The sequence below is a fragment of the Ctenocephalides felis genome, unplaced genomic scaffold (genome assembly GCF_003426905.1).
Source record: "Ctenocephalides felis isolate EL2017-DRISC unplaced genomic scaffold, ASM342690v1 CF-g0.4_SCAFFOLD_01630, whole genome shotgun sequence".
Lineage (NCBI taxonomy): Eukaryota > Metazoa > Arthropoda > Insecta > Siphonaptera > Pulicidae > Ctenocephalides > Ctenocephalides felis.
In genome coordinates, this window is record NW_020537784.1 from 191 (window position 1) to 17,818 (window position 17,628).

The 17,628-nt window shown below is 29.0% G+C and overlaps 1 protein-coding gene across 1 annotated transcript; it reads right to left on the reverse strand.

The window, feature by feature from the left end:
• Positions 1 to 2,133: 2,133 nt before the first annotated feature.
• On the reverse strand, positions 2,134 to 17,050 carry LOC113374188 (general transcription factor II-I repeat domain-containing protein 2B-like; the record flags this gene model as incomplete). Its single annotated transcript, XM_026614376.1, has 6 exons — positions 15,446 to 17,050; positions 6,514 to 6,652; positions 5,014 to 5,124; positions 3,657 to 3,704; positions 3,469 to 3,551; positions 2,134 to 2,249 (listed from the first exon to the last, which is right to left on the reverse strand). Coding segments are annotated over exons 1-6 (2,102 nt in total), but the record flags the coding sequence as incomplete, so codon positions are not given.
• Between the last annotated feature and the right edge of the window lie 578 nt (positions 17,051 to 17,628).

Genomic DNA, 17,628 nt, shown 5'->3' on the forward strand with positions numbered 1-17,628 from the left:
TTCAGTAGATTTATAAATTGTGCCTATAAAACATAGTATAGATAAATATAGTATTTAGTATTATAGTATTGAATGAATATAAATAAAGGATCATGTGAATCAACCCCACGAACAATCATTACATGAATAAAGACAAAGAACGAAGAATTACGTTTAGTGTGGGACTCGCGGTAGTAAAATATAGTTGTCTCGAGTCGGTGTCTAGTATCACGGTCGTAAAATATTTATCTGTGAAGGGTTGGAAACTGATATCCTCCAGAAGTGGCCAACATAACGGTTGATTATTATATGTATTGTGTATATCTTATTTCAAAAGTATTATTCTTATGGGAATGAGAATTAATAAACGTGTACGGTTATTAACCCGAAGACGCAGATGACAAAAGAAACGCAGTCCCGTTTGGAAATTTCCTCGCATATGTTTATTGCAACTGGTAAAACCAACGAATCGTCAGGATAAAGTTAGTTAAATAAAACCAATGTTTATAATTAATATTGTTTTAATAAATATTCAATAAATAGCATACTTAGCACATACTCGTGTTAAATTCTCGTGCAAATACAATAATTATGATTGTCTAAAAATTTCGATAAAAGTAATCAAAAGAGTTGCTCAAACTTTCTGGGGACAAACCTGGATAACTTTACAAATTTATAACTTCCCGTAGGGTAAGTTATTGTAATGGGCCGAAAATCGAAATTGAATTTTTTTACATTTCTCGACGTTTTGAAGGTTTCTGAACATTTTGGCATAAATCAGAAAAAATGGATGTGTGTGTATGTATGTATGGATACAATTTTTCGTCCACGTTTCGGGCGCACGGATCAACCGATTTGAATGGTTCAAAAAACATTCGATTAGTATTGATAGGGAGATGTGCTGATTAGTTTTTGGCAAAGGCAGGTCCAGCAGTTACGGAGATAGAGAGCAAAAATTGCAGAAAATAGAAATTGAGTTTTCGAGAGAACGGAGTATCGGATTTGAATGACCTAAAAACCATTGAATTAGTAATGATTGGGAAAAGTGTTTATTAGTTTTTGGCAAAGGCAGGCCCAGCCATTTCGAAGATACAGAATTAAATGTGCAAAAAATGGTAGTTTTTGAGAGAGCTAAGCGTCCGATTTAAATGATTCAAAGAACTTTCTGCTTGTCTTGACAAAATAATTGATTTTGAAAAAAAAAATTTATTGTTTCAACTTTTTTTTTCAATTTTTATTTTCGAAATTTTTTTTGTATATCGAGAATAATTCAGAGTTTATTTTTAATTCCGACTTCTTCTAATTCTAATTTCTTCTAATATACTTTAAACAAATAATTTCAACTTTGCAATTCAGTTTATATAATTCTTATAAATATTAAACAATGTTACAATATTTATAATAATCTATTTGAAAACATTCAATATTCCTCGAACATTTCGTTACGGTAGGGAAGTTCCAGCAATTTGCCTTAAGGCACGATGCCATGCACCCCACTAGTTATTTTTTATTTATCGCGACTAAAATTTGTTTTTTTTAATAATAAGAATAATTATAGAGAAATGATATTTTTTCAGAATTTTTGTACCTTTCCACTTATGTTATAAGCCAGTAACTCTTTATTTTACAGGATAGGAATTTGGAAAAATTATTATTATATTTTACCAAAAATAGGGATGCAAATATCAACAATTACAGATAACATATTGTGACACAACACATATTAAGAGGCAGATTATTAAGTAGGAATGAGAGCTTTTGACGAAATGGCTCACTTGCTTTTTCATTAGAGAATTATGAATATGTAAGATTTATTATCTATTTGTTATCTTAGCATCTATCAGAATCATTTAAGGGTTCGATTATTCATTTTAATTATACTCAATATTTCAATGTGTGATATATTATGTAAAATGAAATTAAATTTGTCAAAATCTACATAATATTGAAATCGATCATTTGTTTCTATATATATATATATAGGTATGCTAAAAAAGATGTCTCTCGAAAAATATACTGACAAGTTACAAAAGACAAAAGGTGTAATACAAATAGAAATAAAAGTTTGGACATACAATAGTGTATCTAAAAATGAACAGATATCGCTACAACATTTACTAAATAAAGTGCAAGTAAGACAGTTTCGTAAATTACCGCTCTTTATTGAGATAGGAAAAGTTTGGATGCAGGCAGATAGGAACACTCACTGCTTTTCTAGTTCCTTCATCCAATTCTCGATCTTCCATTGAACCACCCAGCAATCTTCTGATCTGCAGAAAATTTATACAACACTTTCGGCTAAATAGCGCCTTAAGTTAAAATAATATCCTTACTATTTTAAAATTGGTTCAATACTTAATTTGGGCAGTTAACGATTGTCGTAAGCGGAACTGCCCCTGTGGATCTTGAAGTATCGACAATACAAAAAGTAACAACGAGCATATATATATTGTATATTGCTAACGTTTCATTTAAAACCAGTGATTTGAAAAAAATGTTAGAACCGCTAGCGATATAAATATTAACAATGCATCAAACATGAAATATTTCAAACCCTATAAACCACAATTATACATTTAGATATTACGCTTCCACTTATAATATTATTATTTATTTAATTTCCTACTGGCATAAATTTGAGACGAAATACTTTTTTGTAACTGTGCAGAGTGGTGCTGCAGCCATAAAGAACCAAAATCATGCAACATCTTAAGCAAAATTCATGCCAACTTGAATTTACTAATCAAAATTTAATAAACAATTAAAACCGAATAATTGTGTAGGAAAGAGTGAAATCTTAAATATAATGTTATGTTATATAAATAATAAAGAGAGTGAAATGTGAAATTTAATTTAATTAATATAAATAACATGAATTTTATGTCATATTAAAAATGAACCGTATCTTCAAACTGATAAACATAGCATCATTTGGAATAAATGTAAAAAATATTTATTTAAATAAAAATGTTAAAACTATGAAAAAATCATGTATTCAATTATTATAACAACGTTCGAATCCATTCAGTGCCAAGAAATTAGAAGCATTTTCCAAAACTACACACAGGCTTTAGAATAAAAAATGTAATATTATATGTATGTAATTGCAAATAAATTCTGTAAATACAAATCGTAAATCTGTCCTTTAGCAATAAGTGCATAATATTTTTTCGTGTTTTGATTACTTGACCAATTCATTTGGTATTTAATTTCATGTAAAAATAATATAACAATTTAATTTATTAGTAAAAAAACTTCGCTAAAAATAAGAATATAATATTGATAACATATTAAAGTATGTACTTATACTGTATAGGAAAAAATGTATAAAATATAAATAATTATACTCAGAATGAGTAGTAGTATTGACATCGAATGGATTAACAAAATCTCAGTTTGAAGATTAAATACCACTATGAAGATGATTGCAATGAAAAGTTTAGAAATATATACTAATAAATGATACTTACAAAATATATTCTCGCTTACCACTAAAAATTCCATTTTATCCACTCTTTGATTACCATCGGTGTCGAACATATTAAATGCTATTTTAAATCCTGATTGTGGCTCTGAAAAGGGAAAATATTAAGAAAAAATACTAAATTGTTTATTAAAAAACTGATAATGCCATTACCGAGTTATTAATTATTGTTGGTATTATTTAATTTACTTACTTGTTAATATAGAGAGCAGAAATAAATATTCCGTGTAAGATATTATTCCTGAAACCAAATAACATAATAATAAGCTCAAATAATTATTATTGAACTAAACTTTGTGAATAAGTTTAAAATCCAATTAAATCCAATCAAATTCCTAAATTTTTGTATCTTATACTAGTAACAGTAATAGAAACTAATACTAATCTATCTATGAACATTACAAATCAAGATGTCATATCGAAATTTATTTTGTAATTGAATTAATGCTGTCAATATGGTATTCAAGTCTAGAGTCATGAATTTTATGCAATATTTGAAAGACTGTGAAAAAAAGGCAAATAATATTTTTATATATTTTTTATTTTTTTATAGTTTTAATTCTAGAAGGTGATCTCAAAAAATTGACGCCTGACCTCCAAATAAACCAAAGAAGAAAAAAGATATTATTAATCTAGAATAATGTCGCTATAATATCAACTACGGACAAGTTAAAATAATTGTTTTTCGCTAAATAGCGGCTGTTGATTAACGTATTTTTATTACAATTTTGATATTCTCGATTTGTGGAATTTGTGGATGATCGTACTGACTTCAGCTCACAGTGAAAAAAATGTATAAAAAAGAATAAAATTTCAAGTAAATTATTAGTCAAGTACAATTTGAGAAATCGTGGGTATCGTATCGAAAAAGGCAGTTTCGAGAAAAATGCGATTAAGTTTCGCAATGGGAAGAAATAGCAGAGTTTCATCATGGTCGAACCAGATACATCTCCAAAAATAATTAAAATGTTTAAAAATCATCTTATACAGATTTTTTTTTTAATTCTGGACTAGAATACGCCCTTTAATTTAAATAAGTCTTTCATTTGAATAGTAATTCCTTAAACTTAACTAAAACTATTTAACATAAACTTTATATAAATATGCATATCACACATGAGTTAATAAAATAGGTAAATTGATTAAAATATCTATGAATGTAAAAGTTTGTCATTGAATAATGTAATGCGATTCTAACGTTTGTCAAGAAAGCAAAATTTGTACTTTCAATGTTTATAACTCTTGAATACTAAGTTAATTATGCTAATGTACATATCAATTAATCATATGTATATATCATCAGTCTATAATATTCATATAATAACTACTATAAATTACGTAGAGAATATACATAAATATTCAATATATATAACTGTATATATTAATTGTTTCATAAAAAAATGTTAATCGATTTTAAAATTAATAAAGAAAACTAATAAAATTTTACCTTATCCTATAATATTAAGATTTAAAAATATATGTTAATCGTTTCGTCAAAAAGAAAGTAATATTAATTAATTTCAGAAAGAATTTTTTTTATAAAATTTTACCTTTTTCTCTAAGGTTCCTAAACATCTGATGTGATCCTTTTTTGAGCGTAGGCGTCGAAGATTTAAGCGCTTGAACCTCCGACAAAGTCAGCTGTCGACGCTTCAGGCGGGCTGCGGATTAACGGCGGAAAGTAATGGCAGAGTAAAGTTTAGACGATGTAGTGCGAAATAAATCTTAATGGACAAGCATTTATTTGCCCATGATCGAGACATATATTACACTCATAAAATACACCAATAACTACAAAATCAACGAGCAAACATCCAAGTGAATAATTACCTTTTTTATTGAATATTTGAATAAAATAACTACAACTAAATCAACTAGCAAACACGCAAGTCAATAATTGCGTTCTTTGTTGAATTTTATAATAAAAAATTTCAACTTAAGATATATGATACTACAATTGGTTCAATATTTGTTATTTTCATTTACTTAGAAGCAAATTGCGCTAATTAATTATGGATATATATTAATGGTATGGTGTAATTGATGTAAGTAGTAAATAAATAATAAGGGAAAATTAATATTAGGATTTAATTACAAAATCGATAATCAAATCTTCTATTTTATTGCCAAACACATGCAATAACCTGTCACTGATTCTAATATTTTAATTAAGAGCAGATTCAGCAAAGTACAAAAATATTAGGAAAAATAACAATTGGTTTATGACCAATAATGAAGTAGTATATCCACGGGAAAATCATATTTTATGGAAATGAAGTTTTTTATGTTTATCTGTATAGTGAGATTATTAAAATCGATACTGAATTTTTTTGTTGTTATTTAATCTAGGTTGTATTTATTATTTTAGATTGTATTGAGTGCTTTATTTATTGTGTTCACCTTATCCAAAAAATATAATCAGAACAATCTTTCATGTCTTTCATGTATAAACATTCTATTTTATTTTATTTATGTTTGTTTATAAAAATTTTGACGATATATGTAGCTTGTTTATCCGAATAAATTTGTAGTGTCTCGACTATTTATATATATTTTTTAATATAATAAAAAAATGTTAAGCCTAGAATCTTCCAATTCACTGTCTAGAAAATATTGTAGCATATCAATGTGAAAATCATATTTCATTAAAATGAAGTTTTTTATATTTATCTGTATAGTGAGATTAATACAATTGATACTAAATACTTACTTATAATTTTTTTTAATATAGTAAAAAAATATTAACGTAACGTAACGTAAGTTTAGAATCTTCCACCTCATTGTCTAGAAAATCTTAGGATGTCATGCACAAATTGATTGTCAAATTCAGTTATACAAAAATACAATTTATGTTGAAAAATGATAGCTAATTATATCTAATGTTCTCTTTATTGATTTATTTAGTTAAATATTTTTCCGAAAAAATCCAGAATAATTGCCTCTTATGAATCAAGATCTTGACGATAATTTGTGACGTAAATGTTTAAATGAATTAATAGCATTTCTGCATTTATGATTTTTTTTGGTATAGTAAAAAAAAATTAACTTACGTCTAGGATCTTGTTCCACCACACTGTCTAGAAAATCTTGTGGTGTCATGTACAATTGATTGTCAAATTCCGTCGATGCAAATCTGATAAATCTTCGCTCTCTTGCAGTTAATTTGGTTGCTTGCTGTAATTGCTCGTCCTTAAAGTAGAGAAAAAAATTAAATTTAGGATAAAATTCATTAATTTTAATCTTTCAATCGCAAAATATCATCAATATAAAAGGAATCATTTATCACATTACTTAGTCTTGAATTAATTAGTTAATTGATAAGAAAGATAAACATTTCCGAATTTACAAACATTATGCAGTAGTAAACTGCATTAGACTAAGTATTTATGTAATTAAAATAATTAAAACACACAGATTAATTATAATTATAATTTATAGGGCTACTATTAGAGTAAATCTATGTCCTATTCTGCTGTATAATTCAAAAAAAAATTCACTAATAGCTTATTATTATTATTAAGGATCACCCTACTTTGAGACATTTTACGATTTATTCTAGAAAAGGTCTCTACCATATTCTTTTAAGTATAAACAATATATAATTAATCATTTAAAAGGCAGCAAAATCCTTTTAAGATCTTATCAGTACTCAAGTGAGCATTTATTTTGTCGTTTACGACTTTGCAACGAGGTGCACTCAAGATTTATTACAGAACTTGGTGAGTTTTATTACAAATTTGGTGCCGTTACAATGCGCCGTTTAAAATAATTTATATCAGATGCTATACCTACACAAGCCCGGTATGGCACAATTAATCAAAAAATAAAAAGATAGTAAAAAAAGAGAAAAATCCCTTGTTATCTGATTGTGCCAGTTGCAGAGAGTGTAAATGTAATATACTAGAACACCAGGTAATGATGCAAGCAACCCTTGGTAATCATTATAAAAAAAAACCCGGCTTGTCACGACACGGTCCTAGTTGGAAATCAGATCGAAGATAAGAATGTAATTAAATAAATGATTTCAAAATAGCCAAAATTTGTGCCATGTGAGTTTTTGTCAAATTCAAATCGAAAATCCAATTTACTCTAAGAATATTTGTATACAAATGCCAAATAACAATGTTATCGTAAGTGCAACAATTTGCTATCACTTACGATAACATTTTTTTTAAATTATATTATTATTAATATTATTATTTATTATAGATAATCAGAAAATACAAATTTCTATAAGCTTCCACCATCGAAATGCCTTTGTAGATAATAATCTATGTTTAGTAAAATGAGCTGTGCTTAAAGTTAGCAGGTCTTCAGACTTTTTTTTTTAGCTTTCCAGTTGGAGAATGTTATTTGATTAATTGCATATCTGGATTTGTATGTTGGTCTAATTTGATATAGTATGAGTTGCTTCTATGATAATAAACGCGTGAAGTAGAACTAATGATATATTCCAAAGTATGTGCCATTTGGAGGTTAGGTTTTAAAAGTTGATATATTACAATTACTGATTAAATTAATATTATACAACTGATTACATTCTTCTCACACAAAAACTCAAATCTAAGGATGCGTATGGATGAGAATATTAAATTATATATTTTTATTTTTTCTCATAGAGGCGACTATTTTTTAGTATCTTCAGAATAAATTCACTACATAATTTCAGATTTTTTTTTAAATTGAAAATAACATTCTTCGAATATCTTGATCAAACTACTCACATATTTGAATACAAAATTTAGTATTACTTAACAGTGATTGTAGTATTACTTCCATACAAAATTATTATAAAAATGCATAATATTGAAAATATAATGTCACATTCTTCGAATGTCCCTGCCATAGAACTAATATATTTGAATATTGAAATTTATATTGCGGAGATTAAATTAATACCATATGACTAAATCGATTATATCATTATTTTCAATTAAGCGTTCAATTATTATGAAAATGAATATAAATGAAAATTCCATATATGAACTGGATGACTTTTAAAGGCTAGAGACTGTACAACTTTCCAGCAAATTCATTTATTTCTTAACTGCACAAATTCAGACATAGTTTTAATTATAATATTCTTCGAATATGTCAGTCATAATACAACTAAAATAGTTATATTATTCTTCTCATTTATTGTGCATAATTTTGAAAATGTATCACGATCATAGATGACTATTTTTAGGAGCTTCAAAATACATTCACTTGATAAATTTCGTGATATTCAAAGAACAACACGATACTATAAACACTATTATGATAATGATCTCGAAAAAGTGTGATATTCAAATGCCATCCACACGACTTGGAACAATAAAAAGCCTTACGGCGATCAATTATTAGATTAAAGGACCGCTTTCTCTTCTAGAATTGAAATAATATATAGCGCCACCCTTATGTTTATTGTGTTACAGTGACCGCGACCAGATCCCAAGATGAACGCCCGAGATAAGATTTCGGCATGGCTTATACTAATAAAATACCCCGAAATAATATTTAACTTATCACAGAGTAAAATTCAGCCGAATATATAAATGAGAAACTATTTTATATAATTGTGTTTCACGGAACTGTTACAAAACTTTGGAAATGTGCAATAAAAAATCGTTGTGTAAGCCCGTGATTCAACATTTGCAAATTGGTGTAATACTATTGGTGTAATACGCTATTTCTCTTATCAGGATGTTATTACAATAAGCATAATAATAGCAAGTTAATAAAAAATATATATCAAGTTTGCATACTTGGTCAGATAATTTTTTAACGTAGAAAATATGAATAGATACCCTCATCTCCGGATTTCTTTAGCGAGTTATAGTCTACAATTAAATAGTCCAGAGGAAATGTATAAATTATTATTATTTTTATTTTATTTTTTTTTTGTCAATCAAAACTTTATTCAAAGTTTTATAATACAAAATTGTTGAGTATATAAAAAAATAATTAAGCATAAATACAAAAATATAAATGTAAATAACAGAATATTAATAAAATAAAATTACAAAATATTGAAATAATAATCTTAACAATTATTTTTATATGAGTTAAAGTAAGCATTATGAAGAGCAAGAATTAATGATCCAATTAATATTTAGGTACATACATATTAAGTTTTGTCATTTTTATAAAATCTATGCTAAAATATAATTATATTTTATAGAACTGTTTCAAAAACTTTTTTTAGATATTTCTATGATAAACGCATTGTAAGAGCGCATGACCCATTATTTGCTAGCTAGGAAGCCTCTAGCTTTTTTTTTTTAATTAATATATTTTGAAATACCACTGATTACATTTCTGTGACAAAGATGAAAAGATGATATGACTATTCTTCTACAGAATCCAATATAATTATTTCCCCAACACATAATTATTTGTTCATTAGAACTAATGTTCATTATTTCACAATCATTTTCTAGAAAAAGTTCAGTGTTACGACTTATCCCTTGTTTATGGCTAGTTGTTACTACTTGCCCCGGCAGATGTTACAACTAGTAACATCTATCGGGGCAAGTAGTAACGACAAAAAACGACAATATTACCTCTGTTAAATTATTCATTTTGAGAAAATTGACATGTTGCTAAGTAATTCTTTTCATAAATCAACGAAAACTATAATTAATACACATAAAAATATGGTATGGCTGCAATTAATACAAATAAAGGATGTAGTGACTCGTGTAACAAAATTTACATGTGCCCAGAGCTTACAATCTATGCATTTCACCCAATTATCTTCACTTGAATGTGTATATAACTTCTGCAAGTTTCAACTAACCCCAGCCGTGATTTCTTTACATTAATCGAAATAGCAATCGCAAAATTGTTGAACAATATCAGAAATTGATATATTTGAAGTAAATTAATAAATAAAATTCAAAATTAGTCGATAATAATAACGCAAACCGAAATTTTATGATAGTATTTCATGTCAAAACTGACGGACCTGCACAATTCTGTACACTGCAAAGGCCTGCGAGACAGAAGCTATGACATTAATATGCAGAACGGTTTACATTCCCAATCGAGATAACAAAATTTAATATCGTTTAAAATCCCATTAAAAAGCGCCTGTTACTATTTACCCCTGTTACATAAAACCATGAAGAATAAGACTAATTACTTATTATATACTTATTATACCCATTTCTATCAAAGAACTTTATATACTTTATATACCCATCATTGTATTCCTTCACACCATTTTTAACTGCAACCCTCACAATATTTATAAACTACTACTGCTATTATGTTCAATTCCAATTATAATTGTAGAAATTTTAAACTTTAGGATAAAACAGACTTAAGCAAAAAATAATTATGGCTCAATTTAAATTTAAGTAAAAAAATTTCATTTAGACTTGGACGAAATATGAGATGCGGAGAAGTCTATTTTCCGTGTTTTGATTATTTCCTGAATGATTAAGAATAATTTAAAACCAAATTCTTAATTTGTAGACGGTAGTATATAGTATTATTTGACATCCCCTATCAATATATTGAAATATATTCATAGCACTTGATACTATCAACACATCTCGAGGCGCGTAATAGACAATTAAACTCCTTATAATAATAACGCATGTTTAATTAACGACGATGTTTGTCGCTCTACACGTCGGTATTTTCTCAGTTTTAATTAATTAAACAGAAGTGAATGAAGTAATCGAAGTAATGGATGAAAAGTATCTACATATAAAGTTTTTGTATCAACAGAGATGTACATCGGACTAAAATTAAAGCACCAACTTGGAATAATATATTTCTTTGAATATATGAATCCGTCATCGGAATAAAATTCCTTGAGCCGTAGCATAAATCAAGGAATAATTTACAATAATGAGACATTATGCTTCATATGAGATAATCATTGCCGTGTTTGGTTTTTAGTATAAAATATAACTCCAATTTCCGATAGCAACAACCTTAATTGAAAGCTTTTGATTTATTGATTGGATATTATTATACACTTATATTAAAAACAGCAAAAATTTTACATACTTACGACAATGTAAAAGTAAATGTAAACTAGTGGGGTGGATGGCATCGTGCCTTAAGGCAAATTGCTTGTTGCTTGAACTTCCCGTACCGTAACGAAATGTTCGAGGAATATTGAATGTTTTCAAATAGATTATTATAAATATTGTAACATTGTCTAATATTTATAAGAATTATATCAACTAAATTGCAGAGTTGAAATTATTTGTTTAAAGTATATTAAAACTATAGTCAGAATTAAAAATAAAATCTGAATTATTTTTGATATACAAAAAATAAAAATTAAAAAAAAAAAAAAAATGGAACAAAAATTTTTTTTCCAAAATCAATTATTTTGTTAAGACAAGCAGAAAGTTTTTTGAATCAATTGAATCGGACGCTTAGTTCTCTCAAAAACTGCCATTTTTTGTACATTTAGCTATGTATCTCCGAATGGCTGGGCCTGCCTTTGCGAAAAACTAATAACCCCTTCTCCCAATCATTACTAATTGAATGTTTTTTAGATCATTCAAATCGGATGCTCCGTTCACTCAAAAACTCGATTTCTATTTTCTGCACTCTTTGCTCCGTATCTCCGAAACGGCTAGACCTGCCTTCGCCAAAAACTAATCAGCTCTTTTCCCTATCAATAGGAATCGAATGTTTTTTAAACCATTCAAATCGGTTGATCCGTACGCCCGAAAACGTGGACGAAAATTTGTATCCATACATACATACACACACACACACACACACACACATCCATTTTTTCTGAAGTATGCCAAAACGTTCAGAAACCTTCAAAACGTCGAGAAATGTAAAAATTTTCAATTCCGATTTTCGGCCCATTACAATAACTTACCCTACGGGAAGTTAATTAATATACGTTCATATGCACTCACTCAATTTAAAATATACAAATCAAACAAAACAAAAAATATAGTATATGCTTACAAAATAAAGCATATCATTTTCAAACATTTCATTCAGATCTTAAAAATTTTAGCTTTCAATTTTAATATAAATCCGATGACCAGTTCCCATCACTAGCATCAATATGTTAAAAAGAAAAAACATTCAGGTGAATACGAATAGCTGATTATTGACACATCGAGAACGAATGAAGTTTTACCCATGCCACTGATAACAAATTCCGATTAAATTAAATTAAGTTAAAAACATATTTTATTAAGTGTAATATACATACTTTCAATAGCAAAGAAGGAAACAGAATTTTGTAACACATCTATGACAAACTATAATAGTGTTTGTAACAAAAATATCGTTTTGCTGAAGCAAAAACTATGGTTTGAATATCGAATATTAGACGTGTATAATTTTTTGCTACATAACTAGCACGCTACTTCTAATTCGATATTTTACCGCATACATTATGAAGTCAGCATCCCTTACATAAAACTCAACTAGTTGGTTTGGTATTTAGCCTTGAGGCAAGTTACATGAACTTCCCGATATGTGCAAATAATCGACTTAATCAATAAAAAATAAATTAATTTATGAGTGATTCTAAGTATTCCGAGTGAATTTATTACACATCATTGCAAACGAACGAACGAACACGTTAACTCGGAGTATTTTCTAAAAGCAAATTTTCAAAAATAAATAATTTTAATTAATCAATAATTATAATTGAACTAGTTTCCGTAGGACTTTAATGGTTTACTATGTTCAAGACCAAGTACACTATCGTTATACCAACTAAATCATCTAATTTTATTTTTAGCAAACGTCAAAAACACTACCCAAACTTTGATGAATTTTTAAAATTAAACTACTTGTCGTAAGGCCGTAATATTTCAGTAAGTTCTATAAGACCATGATATATATCGCCAAAAAAAGTTCCATAAAAATCGGCTTAATTTTTTTTTTCAATAGTTAATTACAAGAAAACGGCTCGATGGATTTTCACCTAAAACTAATCAGTATCATATTCCCAACTAATATCTTTCGAACAGTTTTTGATTTTTTAAAATCGGTTCGGTAGTATGAGCTTAAATGTGGACGAAAGGTTTAACACTTTTTTCCAAATTACAAAGAAACGGCTCGGCGGATCGTCGGACAAAACTGAGAAACGATAATCCTCATCGAGATACATCAAATGCTTTTTAAATATCTAAAATCGGTTCAGGCGTTTTGGAGCAAACGTCGATGAAAGTTCTAATTTTGACAAATGCCAAAAAGACCATACTAATTTTTGCAAACTTTGAAAAATTTTCAAAATTAAACGACTTGTCGTAGGATAAGTAGGTAATATTTTAGTATGATCTAGAACAGGGGTCGGCAACCTTTTAACTGTGGTGTGCCAAGCCACTGTACCAATATGATTCAGAGTGCCGCCTTAATTCTGAACAAGGACGTAGCGTGCATTGGCGGGGCCCCGTATCAAAATTTTTTTGGGGATAAAGTTTCTGCTTCTATGAACAATAATGATCTGAGTGCTGTTTGTGTATCATAGAAGTATTTAACTTCCTGAAAGAAATGTTTAAATTTTTTTGCCAGAAAATGTTTGTTTACAACGATAGGCTGAGCCGATTTCTCGAAATTAGGAGAAGAGTGCTAAAATTTTCGCCCTCGTTTCAAAATCAAGAACTGTTCGGATTATATCCCCCGGACCTCTTTTTCTTTTAAAAAATCAAAAAATTTGGAATAAATCTAAATTCTTATTGATTGTGTCGATTATTTACACATATCGGGAAATACAAGCAAAGTTTCCTAAGACTTACAACTAATTAGCTAATTTTGTATCAGTTTTATTTTTGAAAAACTTTTTTCAGCATTTGCGGTTGAAACTGGGTAAATTGTATGCAAAAATTACTTCGGGAAAAATTTAAGCAAAAGTATTGAATTTTGACAGCGATATAATAAATATTGAATTTCATATTTTAGACATATTTTTCGAGTGTTTACAATTGGTTATAAAAATTAACAGAGATGATCTTACTGTATTTAGACGAAAGTTTCATGAAGACAGGTGTTTTTGCTAAATTACTCAAGTTGTAATTATTCGAACATACTAATTGAGTCGAAGTCTCTGTACTTTGTTTAATTTCAGAAATTAATATGTATATTTAGCAATAGTATATGTTGAGTTTGAAACAAGATTACGGGTTGCTATACTTTGCCTTTTGTTTTTGAAAACAGTCGTTTACGCTCCATTCCTTTGATAATTTTTCGAGACATTTAGCAAACTGCTGAATTAATTTTAATTTTTTAATTTGCACAAAATGACTTAATAAAATGCTAGTTTTCTATTCTATCGCAATCGCAACTCTCTTTATATTTTTACATTTTACACGCTCATGTTTTATTCGAAATTAAATTTAGTTGCAAGGAAGTTTTCATGATTACTTTAACTTTTGTTATTTGTAAAATAAGATAAAAATTCGTAAGATTCTATTAATATTTGGGCTGGTTGGGCCCCCATGGCCCGGAAAAATACACTTTAAAACAATAATTTTACATTTCTCTTAATGAAATTAAATTTCACTGAACAAATTTTTCACGATTAATTCGATTCTTATGAAATAATTTTTTTATTATTAATATTTGCTTACGGACGTTGGGGGCCCCTCTGGCTTGGGGCTGATATGGCTGATACGGCGGTAGTTACGCCCCTGATTCTGAAATATATAATTAGGTTCTAGGAGAGATGAATTAAAACCAAATTTATCTTTTAAACATATTTATTAACAAATAACCTACAATTCTAACATAAACTAAACAATTTTAATGTGAACCTTGTCCCTGTACATTTTTGCTTAACAATTCAATATCCGGGGTATAATTTGTTACTTTTAATTTCACACATGATTCTGAATGTTCAGTTGTTAAACGACTTCTTTGTGAACTCAAAATATTTTTCATGTGTGAAAAAATTTGTTCACAAAGATATGTGGAACCAAAAGCTGAAAGGAGAGCGCATGCAATTTTCTTTAAACAAATAAATCTTTCCGGCAATGACATCCAACAATTTAATATGACCGTCGATTTTTCTATAGAGTCATCTTCTAGATTTTTTCGTAGTTCTTTAAATTTTGTTTTCCATAATTCTGACGATGTTAGTTCGATAATTTCCATTTCTAAATTATCAACATTCATCCACTCGAAAATTGGACAATCGAACGGTATTGTTGATGAATCTAAATCTGGCTGTATGAGGAAGGAAAATATAGGCACATAAGCTTCAAAATCTTTGCATCTTTTGCAAAATTCATCTTTAAGTGCTTCAACGTAGGTTTTGAGTTCATTGTTGTTTACGGTCGATTCATTTGCAAGCGCTCTCACATTTGGGAAGTATTTGTAGGTGCTCGTGTTAATATCACGTAAAAATATATTTAATTTTGACGCAAATGCTGTCCAATATTCAAATAATTCGAGCACCGTTTGGCGCTTTCCTTGCAATTTCAAGTTTAATTCATTTAGATGATTTGTTACATCGGTCAGAAACATTAATTTGCCTAACCATTCTTCATCGTTCAATTCGGGGAAATGTTGTTCCTTTTCGTTAAGAAAAACTTTGATGGGTTCCAGACATGACACAAACTTATTTAAGACATTTCCCCGACTAAGCCAACGAACATGGCTGTATGAGGGAAGGTCAACATATTCACTTTCCATTTCTTCTAAAAGAGATTTAAATTGTCTGTGTGTTAGTGAAGAGCGAGACATTATAAAATTAACTATTTTAACAACAGTATTCATTACAGGAATTAAGCGCTGTGACGAAATTTTGGCAACTAAACTTTCCTGGTGTATTATACAATGGAAGTTCAATATTTTATGTCCAATATGATTTTCAAGAAGTTTGACAAATCCTCTATCTTTGCCAATCATTGCAGCTGCGCCGTCAGTAGTTACAGAAAATATTTTTTTGACATTAATGTTCTTGCTGTCAAAATAACTTATGAATGAAGAAAGAATATCCTCCCCCTTAGTTGTCCCATACAGAGGAATCAAAGTACACAATTCTTCATTAACTTGATCTTTATTACAATACCGTGCAAATACCGCAAGCCGCGCAATATCATTTACGTCGGTACTTTCATCAACAGCAACACTAAATGAAACAGCTTCTTGTAATCCAGCATTCTGTTTTGTTGTTACATTGTCTGCCATTTCAGTTATTCTTCTTTCAATTGTTCGCGCAGAAGCCGGTATTTCTTGAATTCGGGATAATATGGTTTGTTGGTTAGGTAAATCGCTAAACAACTTTTCAGCACTTTTTATAAAAATTTCCTTTATATATTCTCCATCTGTAAAGGGTTTGCCTTTGGCAGCTATGCAATGAGCAATTGCGAAGCTGCATTCTGTCGCTTTAGCCTTCGTTCCAGTCATTCCACAAAAAAAAGTTATTTGTTTCTTATAACAAGAAACAGCTTTCTTTATAGTTTCACATTTCTCATCGTTGCTATTAAATGTGGACTGATGTTTGGTTTGGAAATGTCTTTGTACACTTGATGTGCGGCATACTACACTTTCGCGGCATATCGCACATACAGCACGATCCTTTTGTTGTATAAATCCATATTCATTCGTCCAACAGTCTTGAAAACCGCGAACATCTAATTTTTGTTTCTTACTCTCCATTTGATTAAATACGAATGAATTATAACAAATATAAAATCAATAAGATACAAGTCTTTACAAAAAAAGTTAGAACGAAAAGTAGCGACCAAACGAAATGCAAGTTTAACTGCGCAAGTTTAAGCCCACCGCACAAGCACACAAGCAAATGGTGCGCAGCACTCGCAGTTGATAAACGAGAAAGAGGGGGGGGGGGCGAGTGATACTCCAGCATTCAGCTTCGTGAAGGCCGCTTCGATAACTACTCGGCACTGCACATGTTTCATCCCTTTTACTCCGAATGCGGTCTCAATCAACCTTCGCGCAGATTTTCATGAAATTAGCGAACCACATTATAATCAAACTTTCTCTCTTATTTTCAACATTTTCTCTTATTTAAAAATCACTTCGTCTCGATATATTTGCGATTTTCCTAATTCCTTTGTAGCGTGCCATTCAGAATCCCTTCGCGTGCCAAGCCTGGCACGCGTGCCGTAGGTTGCCGATGCCTGATCTAGAAGACTATGATATCTACCGCAAAAAAAATATATAAAAATCGTCGAATTTTTTTTTAAAAAAACTTTATTACAAGAAAACGGCCA